This window comes from Ruditapes philippinarum, unplaced genomic scaffold (assembly GCF_026571515.1).
Source record: "Ruditapes philippinarum isolate M1 unplaced genomic scaffold, ASM2657151v2 ctg990_1_1_1_1, whole genome shotgun sequence".
Taxonomy (NCBI): Eukaryota; Metazoa; Mollusca; class Bivalvia; order Venerida; family Veneridae; genus Ruditapes; species Ruditapes philippinarum.
The window spans coordinates 193,426-205,099 of NW_026863230.1; the positions used below are offsets into that span (position 1 = coordinate 193,426).

The following is an 11,674-nucleotide window of genomic DNA, read 5'->3' on the forward strand; positions in this document are numbered from 1 at the left end:
CAAGACATTTTCTTTTGTATTAATGTAATGTTTGGCATGGTTGTTCATATACAAAGTATGTGTATAGTTAAAAGTGAATTGGTCTACAATGGGTATATTTTCCATAAGTACGTCAAATATAGATGAAAACAATGAAAATGTATCAATTCGTATTCTAATGAAATATTTCTGGAAAGAAAATGTTATCATGTGGTTATTAGAGATCTAAAGTGATTTAGTAGGAACATATATATGATGAATAATAGCATTTTTTTCTTAATTACCTCCCATCTGTATTTGACTCTGAAATATTATACCAAAATTGTGCTGAACCCCAAATAGAACAAAATGATTGATCATTCTATCTTGTTTCAATTTTGTATCGGCCATTTTGTCCAATCCGTAAATTATGGCAAAATCGGCATTTGGGACCTGAGTACACCCGATGTACATCAAGCCTGTTTTTTCATATGTGAATCCAGCAGGGGAAAAATGCATGTATTCCATCCATAATTGAGCCGCTTCACGACAAAAGCAACATACTGTGTTTGCGACCAGCATGGATCCAGACCAGCCTGCGCATCCGTGCAGTCTTATCAAGATCCATGGTCTCGCTTACAAACCCTATAACAAACAAACAGCATGGATCCTGATCAGACTGCGCAGATGAGCAGGCTGGTCTGGATCCAGGCTGGTCGCAAACGCACTATGTTGGTTTTGTCGTGATGCGACTCATATGTGCCTTATACTAAACTATTTATAGTACTGTTTATTTTCTATTTAGTTAACATGTGTTAATAAACTATAAATGACCTTGCCATCTTGTTGTGATTTGTAATTATTAATTCTGTATATAAATATAGGAGTGATGATTTTATTGATACCACTTGTATAAGATATTGTATTTACTCGTCTATAAGGGGGATCGTCTATAAGTCGGGGGGCCTTATATGACAGGTGAACAATATGAACATTTACCGTTTATTAGCAAATCAATGTGTATGATTAAATCACTGTAATTTTATGTAGACTATATTGATAAATTAAGATATGAAATTTAGTTGTAGAATGATTAGAAATTTAAACATTTGTAATGAAATTAATCATAAATGTTTACTTGTTTGTATTGTTCATTTTAACTATCTTTTCTTTTGTTCAAAGTATTATGTCGTTATTTTTTTCAGACATAAGAATTAATTCAATGACGAAAGGAAATTTTATTAGGAGATAAGTGATTGCAAGGTATACTGACTATGGCAGAATATATTTAGAATATAGATCTGTGTTTAAAAAAAATGAAATAATCTAAAAAGGGAAAACAGTTTAATTTATGAGTAAGATAAGATCTGTGGTATTTAGTGCTGTTTTATTCAGTTCCATGTAGTATGTATTAACTTGTATATTTATTTAATAATGATAAGTATAGATTTGTATATTTATAATGGTATTTGTATCTTTACTATCTCTTCTATTAACTATGTTACAAAGAAAGGTAAAAAATAAATAATGTTAAAAATTAGTTGCCAGGGTTCTGTTTTTATTTTACCCGGATAGCATGGCGACATATTGAGATCACCTTTGTATCACATAGATATCATTTTTAGTTTAAACATATTTTAATGTATCAAATACATGGCAAATATTATACAAATGATGAGTATATAACAAAATACGAATGGGTTGTGCAACGTGTTCTAATAACATTAGATTAATCCCTTCCCAGATATTTAAAGTTCATGTGAATTCATTTAATAGGTTGTGTGAAGATATATCCTAATATTTTATATTTGTTTGTGTTTCAATATCCCACAAAACAACAAAATGTAGTAGTGTCAGTCTGGCGTAATTGAAAAAAAAAACTATGGCATATATCCACTTGAATCTTCAAAGATGAATAGAATCTCGTTGAAGAGATGTGCAGTTCTTAACAGCTAGAACTCGCTTTGCAGTAACTTTGAGTTATTGTCCTTTGTAATTTTTTATACTTAATGTTTGTCTTAGGCATAGCTATAAGTCTGCTGGCATCAACTCGGTCTACCTATACGACCAGAATAGTCGAAGATCAGCTGGCATGGATGTGCTGTCTGGGCATGGTCTACACTGTTTGCTATTCAGTCAGTACTTTTTATATTTTCAATAACCAGATTAAAAGATGGACAAGTCAATGTTTGATATTTAGTGTGGTAAGGGTTTTAGAGGAAATTTTTTTTGAATACCGTATTACAAAGTATGCGAAAAGGTCCCCATGCAAATAGTGTAAGACAAAATTAAGTTTTTTAGCTCACCTGAGCTTGCTCAGGGTGAGCTTTTAGGATCGGTGAATGTCCGTCGTCCGTCGTCCGTCGTCCGTCCGGCCGTCCACAATTACTTGTGAACACTCTAGCGGTCGCATTTTTGCCGCAATCATCATCAAACTTGGTCAGGATGCTTATCTAGTTGAAAGCTCGGATGAGTTCGAACATGGGTCATCTCGGATGAAAAACTAGGTCACAAGAGCTAAAAATAGAAAAACCTTGTGAACACTCTAGAGGTCACATTTTTTGACCCAATCATCATCAAACTTGGTCAGGATGTTTGTCTAGGTGATAGCTTGGATGAGTTCGAACATGGGTCATCTCGGATGAAAAAGTAGGTCACAGGAGCTATAAATAGAAAAAACCTTGTGAACACTCTAGTGGTCACATTTTTGAACCAATCATCATCAAACTTGGTCAGAATGCTTGTCTAGTCAATTGCTTGGATGAGTTCGAACATGGGTCATCTCTGATGAAAAACTAGGTCACAGGAGCTAAAAATAGAAAAACCTTGTGAACACTCTAGTGGTCACATTTTTGACCCAATCATCATCAAACTTTGTCAGGATGCTTGTTTAGATAATAGCTCGGATGAGTTCGAATATGGGTCATCTCGGATGAAAAACTAGGTCACCGGAGCTATAAATAGAAAACCTTGTGAACACTCTAGTGGTCACATTTTTGCATCAATCATCATCAAACTTGGTCAGGATGCTTATCTAGTTGATAGCTTGGATGAGTTCGAACATGGGTCATCTCGGATGAAAAAGTAGGTCACCAGAGCTAAAAATAGAAAAACCTTGTTAACACTTTAGCGGTCACATTTTTGCATCAATCATCATCAAACTTGATCAAGATGCTTGTCTAGGTGATAGCTCGGATGAGTTCGAACATGGGTCATCTCGGATGAAAAACTAGGTCACAGGAGCTAAAAATAGAAAAACCTTGTTAACACTCTAGTGGTCACAATTTTGACTCAATTGTCATCAAACTTGGTCAGGAAACTTGTCTAGGTCATTGCATGGAATAAATCGAACATGGGACATTTCGGATGAAAAACTAGGTCACAGGAGCTAAAATAGAAAAAATCTTGTTAACACTCTAGTGGCTACTGTTGTGATCCAAATATTCTGTTAATTGGTCTGAAAGTTTGTTTTGATGATTTCTAAGTCAAGATCGAACATGGGTCATCTTGGATGAAAAACTAGGTCACACCGCCAAATATGGAAAAACCTTGTTAACATTCTAGTGGTCACATTTTCGACTCAATTATCATCAAACTTGGTCAGGATGTTTGTCTAGGTAATTGCTTGGATGAGTTCGAAATCGCATGTGAAACTAGGTCACCGGAGCTAAAAAATAGAAAAATCTTGTTAACACTCTAGTTGCTACTGTTTTGATCCAAGTATCCTGGAAATTGGTCTGAAAGTTTGTTTTGATGATTTCTAGGTCAAGTTTGAATATGTGTCACCTGGGTAAAAAACTAGGTCGCACTGCTCAAATATGGATAATCCTTGTTAACACTGTAGTGGTCACATTTTTGACTCACCTGTCATGAGACTTGGTCAGAATGCTTGTCTAGGTAATTGTTTGGATGAGTTTGATAATTCAGGTGAGCGATCTAGGGCCATCATGGCCCTCTTGTTTGTTGTTTTTTTTTTTCAATTTTCCTACATTGTAAGTGTTGTTTGCAATGTGTTAATTACCTTCTTTTTAAAAATGTTCACTGAAATTAACATGAATCTGGATTCTGGAGGCATACTGTTTCAAATATTTTATGTAACACTACATGTATAACATTTTGTAATTTTATTTTGCAATAACAACAGCTGTTGGAATGACACTAACACAACACCATGCTGAACGTGTATAAAAAATAAGATATAAATGAGGAAAAGCGGCAAAGGCCAATTGAATTTTTTTTCACAATATTTTTTTCGAAATAACCATAATTAAAAAAAACAAAAAAACTTAAAAACATATGTGACATAATACTTTACCGTTATTAAGATAGTTTGTAACAAACTTCATAACTGGGTATCTTCCCTGAAAGATTTCTTTTCATAAAATTCGAGCGTACCTATATCGCTCCAACTGTCCAGTGCTCTTGTTACATCATCATTAGAAAATATTTTCGCTATGAGCAAAATACATTTTAAAGCATTTCGAATGGTTCAGAAGACTTGGGTTGAAAGAAAATGTATTCTACCCATTCTTAGCTAGGCTTTCTACTTTTTTGAGTAAGTTAGTACCTTTACAGCATAAGCAGTTGAAATCTACCCAAAACTTTGAGCTACACAGTATGTAAAGAACAAAGTTAATTGCGTTGTTTGTATACATTAATAAATGCATTACAGTTCCTATGAATTCAAGTCTTGCATGCCGCCGTGACGTCATAGTTTCCTCTGGGAACCAGTAAGGCTGGCCAATGGCGAAAATCGTGAAAGGGGAAACACACACAATAAAAGTCCCACTGAGAAAAATCGCTACTTTCGTAAAGTATGAAACCCTATTTGTGATTGTACTGGACTTTCTTCTCCTTGGCCGGTAAAAAGATTGTTGTAATGTACAGGATTTTCTAAAGTGTTCACTTTCTTTAATTTTCCTTAGCACAATTATATTCCCACAGAGTAAGACGCAGAATGGAATCGCAAATGCGAAAAGGAAATCAATCCATGGCCAAATTTTAAACATGAAATAATAAATTTCATTTTTTGCTACTTGACAGCTTGTTTTGTTGAATGACAGATCATAATCTAGTGTAAATCCATAAAGAATATGACTGTTCAAACAGGCTAGGCATACAACACACAGCAATGATAAAATCAAAACATTTCTTCTCGTAAATATACGCCTGACCTTATGAATGTATAGTACGCTACAGATACGTTCAGCCGTTAAAATAACTAAAATCCAAGGTGATAGCTGCAGTAAAAAGTAAGTCAAATACACATGAACTTTACATGTTACGCTAGAAAAGCTCCGAATGTCTACTTCAAATACAGACTGCAACCATTTCACAAACACAACGAAGACAAGAATCAGACTGTCAGTAAAAGTAAGAAATATCAACATTACACCAGTTGAAGTCTTCCTGTGTTTCACCTGTGCTAGAATTATCAAAGAAGCAATGTTTCCGGTCAATCCAAAGATGATTAAAATTGGAGGATATATCATTTCTATACTTTCAGCCATTCGATAGTCATGATAGTCCTTTAAATCCATGCTGTTAAACATGTACGTAACTTTCATGTACAAAAATAGTTATCCGTTAAATTGTATTAAATGTATTTGACCCAATTTATTATTCTTGTAAATATATCACAATGAAAAAAATTGTATTAATATCACAATGAAACTCAATATACTTATAAAGTTTACTTATTAAAAACCTCATCCTTTATATGAAAAAATTCCCAAAAAATCATGCTTGTTACCCCCAAAAAATTTACAACATACATAAATAGTGGTTTTCCGGGATAAAACATTTTTTTGCATCCTGCTTTAATTATCCCCCCCTTTCCCGGGGTTTTTAAAAAAGGGTTTTTCTTATTTAAATTTCGAGGATTTATCAAAAAATTCTTGGCCCATGTTCTACCGGTGTCAGAACCCAATAATGCTTACTTTTCAAAAAATGCCCCCTACATCAAGGGACTTTTCCACCTGTGCTCCAACCTCTCTTTTTTGGGCCTAAAAGAACCCGCCCCAGAACCCCCTTCATTTCTTCCAAAAAGTCCAAAGAAGCTTGGTTTTTCAGTTTGGAAAAAAGGTTGAAATCAGAGAGGCCAATTCGGAGAATATGGGGATGGGAAATTTCAAGCCGATTTATTGAAGCCATCGAAATTGGGGTGTTGATGGCCATTGTCGTGGCAGGGGACAAAGTATTGAAAGGTTTTCCGTCTACTTCTACTTTTACGCGCGATAACTTGACGCAGTCGTCTCAATTCGTCTGCATAGTACGTACCGTTTATCATACGATCTTGCTCAAGTTAGTCAATCATGATTATCCCTGGCTATCCGAAAAATTGAAGCCATCATCTTCCCTGCTGATTACACACTCTTGAATTCCTTCGGAGGGGATGAGCCAGTGTGCTTCCACTGCATGCTCTGTTTCTTTTTTTTTATTCTGGATCGAAGTGATGGACCCATGTTTCATTCTGAGTTAAGATCCGGTAGATAAAATCAGATTTATTCTGGTGGCGAGACAAAAGATATCTTGCAATGTCAAGCCTGATCCGTTCTGGTCGTCAGTCAACAGTCTGGGGACCCATCTAGCGGAAACCTTTGACATGCCATAGACAACAGCCAAAATTGCCTGAACTGAACCAAAGCTTATACCCACTTCCCTAGCTATGCTTCGCAGGTCTCGCCTTCTATTGCACATGACATGATCGTGCACAGCTTCGGCAGTTTCATCGTTGATGGCCTCTTTTGGCCGCCCAGGCCGCTTATCATCTTCAATGCTCTCCCTTCCCCTCTTAACTGCCGCAGCCCATTTTGTTCATAGTATTATAAGAAGGGGACCCCTTTCCAAGTGTATCCATGAAGTCTTCATGAATTTCCTTGGGGGCATCCCTTTCTGACAGAGGTACTTCATAACGGCTTTGATTTTTTGGTCTAAATGATACCCCCTCTACTGATTAAAGTGTGTTTTTTTGTTACCTAATCTGTGTAAATCCATGTGTAACTCCGTCAGTAATCTTCAATGAGATATCGGCATCGACGTATCGGGTTTCGTGATGGTGAAAATTTCGGGCCGAGAAATTTTTTGATCATACCTTTATTAAAAAATAAATTTCATTTTTAATAAAACACAAAATATAACAATTACGCACATATCAGCACATTTATACCGCAGCAAAGATAATAAGGCACATACGACGTAGTCTGTACGTTGTTATAATGTAAATAGCGTTGACGTCTAAACACACTCGAAGGGCTTCAACATATTTGCCGGTACTAGGTCGGTTTTGCCGGTTAACGCGACACTAGGTCGGTGCCTTGAAACCTACTGATAAATAAGTATGTTTGCATACCACGAGGAGTCCTTTTATTGAAAAATTTCGGGTGTTGCTATCCGTAAGTGTATTAACAACATAAAAGTTTAAATAAAATATACACAATGAAGACATAAAAAAGGTGTTTTATATCATTAACTCAATTTAGGAATATGCGTGATGAAAATAAATGTTAGACAAATAGTTATACCTTAATGCACTTTAAATAACTAAAATAATAAGATTTCAAAAATGAGGTTGTCTTTTAATATTCATGACAATATGAGCATATATAGATATTTATACAGTACAGACCATACCTGTTCTTTATAACAAGACTAACAGTTGTTTTGTATAAACTTATATACATGTACAATAAGTTTTACAGAACTGTACAGTAGCAATATACAAGAGTGTATTCTTTTCTTAAGTCTAAATTCACTCAACTTTAAAGTGCATGCAACTGCTTCGTGCACATACCTTAATACTTGAAACAGATTCAATTTAAGGGCGAAACCTGTTTTTGCATACTCCTACATAAGTGCAATCCGCTGCAGTTGCAAGCGCAAATATACCTTAAATAGATTTAATTTAGGAGTGCAATCAATTTTTGTATACTTCTAAATACCCTAAACATATTCAAATTATGAGTACAAACCGTTTTTACACGAATAATTGCGGTATAGTTGGCCTAGTGGTTAAGGCGTCCTCCTTCGGATTGGGAGGTCGAAGGTTCGAGCCCTACGGGAGCGTTAATTGAAGGATGAATGTTTCTCGTGGAACTCGTTCCGAAATGGCCGCTTTCAGTAGGGGTGACACTATTTTAAACACGACCTTACCTTTTATAATTCAATTTAAGAGTGCAACCCGTATTTGTACACATCTATGCACATTTAATAGATACATTTTAACAGTACAACCCGTCTTTGCACATTCATTTTTACTTCAAAAGATACAACTTTATAGTATAACACGTTTTGCAAACACCTAAATACAATAAAGAGATTCAATTTAAGAGTACAAACATTTTTTAATTTTTTGCACACATGTATAAACCCTTAAAAGTTAAAATATAAGAGAACAACCCATTTTTGAACAGGCATAATTACCTTATATAGACTAAATTTTAGAATGCTGCCTGTTTTTTGTACATACATAAATATCTTATAAAAGCTAAACCGGTTTCTGGACATTCATATATAACTTAAATGGATTCAATTTAAGAGTGCAACACGTTTGTGTCAACACCTTTTTACCCAAAATAGAGTCTTTATGAAAGTGTAACCTGTTTTGCACAAACCTATATGCCATAAAGAGAGTTACCCGTTTCTTTACATTTGATAGATATAATTTAAGAATGCCAATCCGTTTTTTACACACACATCAATACCTTATAAAAATTGAATCTAAGGATGCAACCCGTTTGTGAACATACATTAATACCTTAATTAGATTCAATTTAAGAGTGTAACACGCTTTTGTTTACATCTGTATACACTAAATAGATACTGTCCTAGGATGATAACTTGAGCCTTTGTTTACATAACAAAGACCAATAACAATGCGAAAAATAGGTTAGGCAGATCAATGCCACAACCTATAAAAATGAAATTAAAACTACAAGTTATAATATGTCTTGTTAGCGCAGTAGGTAGAGCATCCGTGTCAGTAACATATTACCCGTACAGGCAGAAGTTCGACTACTGGTAATACACTTCTTTTTTACCTTAGAAAACAGCCAATTGTTCAGAAAACAAGTTTGACTGTTTTTTCCAAACATACATGAATATGAGATCGAATATCTTATTTAAACACTGCGATCAAATAAATACAAAAAGAAAATAGAATAGAATTAAAAAATTAAATATATACTACAAAATACATATTATAAGAATAAAAACAAAAAGGAAAACGAAAAATAATATATAATAATGATAAAAAACAGAGCAATAAGAAAAAACTGTGGTTATAAAATGGCACTACGTGGGGTTCGAATCTATGAATACAAAACACCAAAAGTGCCAATAACTTCGATCTCCTGGCAGAGCCGTAAATGTCATACACCAACGATACTGTAAGAATAATGTTATAAAGTATATGTAAGTGCTTACTTTTACGATATCAGATAATAATCCAGATAACCCCGTTTTTGGACTTTCTCATGTACCGTTAAGACTAAATCATCATCTTAGGACAGTACAATGTAAGAGTGCAACTTGTTTTCTTATACTTATAAACATATATTTATGTATGTAAACAAATGGATTGCATTTTTAAAGTACATTTATATAAGGTATTTATGCATGGGGAAAAAGGAAATACACTCTTGTATTTTGCTACTGTAAAGATCTGTATATTGGATAGACATTGTATATAATTTTGTAAATAAACGACTCGTACTCTTATTATAAATAACAGGTTAAGCATTTACTGCGCATGCATTAATATCTTCGCTCATATTGTTATGAATTTTAAAATATAACCTCATTGTTGGAAATCTTATTATTTTAGTATTAAGTAACTTGATACTTTTAGTGTTTCAATTGAATTGTAGAACTAAACTTAATCTACCATCAATTAAATCGCAAAGAGGTCTAGATGGAAAATAGTTCCCAACTTTATGGTTTTAAACAATCTAAAAATGCAAACAAAATCAAGTCTCAAGTTATCTTAACTTACAGGACGAGTAATTTGCTTAGATTTTTGTATTTTCTGATTGCAGATCAGGAAATACAATGCTGACATTCAATCTCTGGCACAGAATTTCACGACAAGCCTAACAACAAGTAGTTCACAAAACAGCTTAAAACTAGCGATGTAAAAGAAATAATTATTTTTATTTTGTTACAAGTATCCAACAAATTACAACGCATTATAAGTTAAAAGGTAGCTTTCTTCGTTTAACTTCCCCGTGGTGCAGGGGTAACACGCTCATTTAGGGTGTGAGAGGTCTGGGGTTTAAATCCCAGTCGAGGCAACTATTTTTTATGTGTTTTTTAAAGGGTAGCCACGATAAGCAAGGGTAAAGACTATTTTAGTGTGGCTGTCATAAAGAAATGAACGTAAATGATTTTTTTATGCAACTGTAGTCATGCAAAATTCCGCATGTATCAAACTCAAACTGTTATAGTAAAAAAAGCTAAACGCAGTCGCTGCATCTCGGTGCCCTGTAAGATGAATTATAGTATATATAAAACTTATTCAGGAAAAAAGCATACAGACATAACAATACAATTTAGATTGGAAAGATCAGAAACTACCACAGAGTTTGCAGCCCTTTGATTTTTTAAGTGTGAGGATACATGTCCATTAATTTTCTTCCTTGCTTCATTGCCGTGTGAGCGGAAATTGCAAAAACGTTCGCTCTACTGTACACTGTATTGACGCATAATATCTCTCTCCGTCTGTAAAAGAATATAAACTCTCAGCGTACGTCGCGTTCTATGTCCAGCGCCGCTGAAGGGCTACCATGAACAGTACTAGACGACATTAAATTAATAATATTTGACCTTCAAGGAAGTGAAAATGAACTTTAAACCGGTATAAATAAAGAAAAGATTAAAAATAAGAGACAAAGTCCGGGTAAGTCTGGATCATTTCTAGTATGCAGTCCATTTCCGCTTAGTAACATTAGCGTTATAGCTGCGATAGTATTTGAAGCGTTGATTGTGTTGTTTATCCTTACAAACATTTGGTCTGCTAGAATTTCTTTTTTTAACAATTAGGAACATGTATCTCTGTATAATACATTTTCCCATGATGTTCTGTTATTGCATCGTAGAGTAAGCATTTAGTAATGGGAGAACATATGATAAACAACATCAACAAGGAAATGTTCAATGAAAGACCTTTAACATTTGATCTCATCGATGACAAAGCTTTTCATTTTGCCATGTTGAAATACAATAAATACAAAATAGAGAAAAACAGAATGCTTAAAGAAAGCCTAACGCGGCAAAATTGAAAATGCTGCATGCTCGATTTGATTTACGGAAATTGAAAGTGAAAGTTTCCATCCACGCACCACGCATCGGCTTTAGCAGACTCCAACATTTAAACACAAAAATTGTGGCATTTTGAGGTGTGTCCATACGGTGGTTATCATGGAACCTTCAATGTGACTCTGTAGTATCATCCCATGAAAAGGGCCGTATGGTCCCCAAGTAAAAAATGAGTGTGCCTGACACGGAAAGAAATGCAGAAATATACATGTATGTCTAATACTTAATATTGTACTTGTATATATTGTATATTAAGATTAAAAAGAATGAAATAACACTAATGCCAAAAATTATTTTTCCTGAAAAATACAGAAAAAAAATCTGTTCCTCTTAAATACAAGAGGAGTATAAATCCTCTTCATCTTTTTTTTTTTAAACTTTGAACGTTTATTATTTCTATATT

General features: G+C 34.3%; 1 protein-coding gene across 1 annotated transcript; it reads right to left on the reverse strand.

Annotated features, from left to right (window-relative positions):
* Positions 1-3,918: 3,918 nt before the first annotated feature.
* LOC132721529 (putative G-protein coupled receptor F59B2.13) lies at positions 3,919-5,680 on the reverse strand. Its single transcript, XM_060705848.1, has one exon. It carries the CDS (start codon positions 5,523-5,525, stop codon positions 4,479-4,481), a length of 1,047 nt encoding a protein of 348 aa, XP_060561831.1. The 5' UTR covers positions 5,526-5,680; the 3' UTR covers positions 3,919-4,478.
* Positions 5,681-11,674: the final 5,994 nt, after the last annotated feature.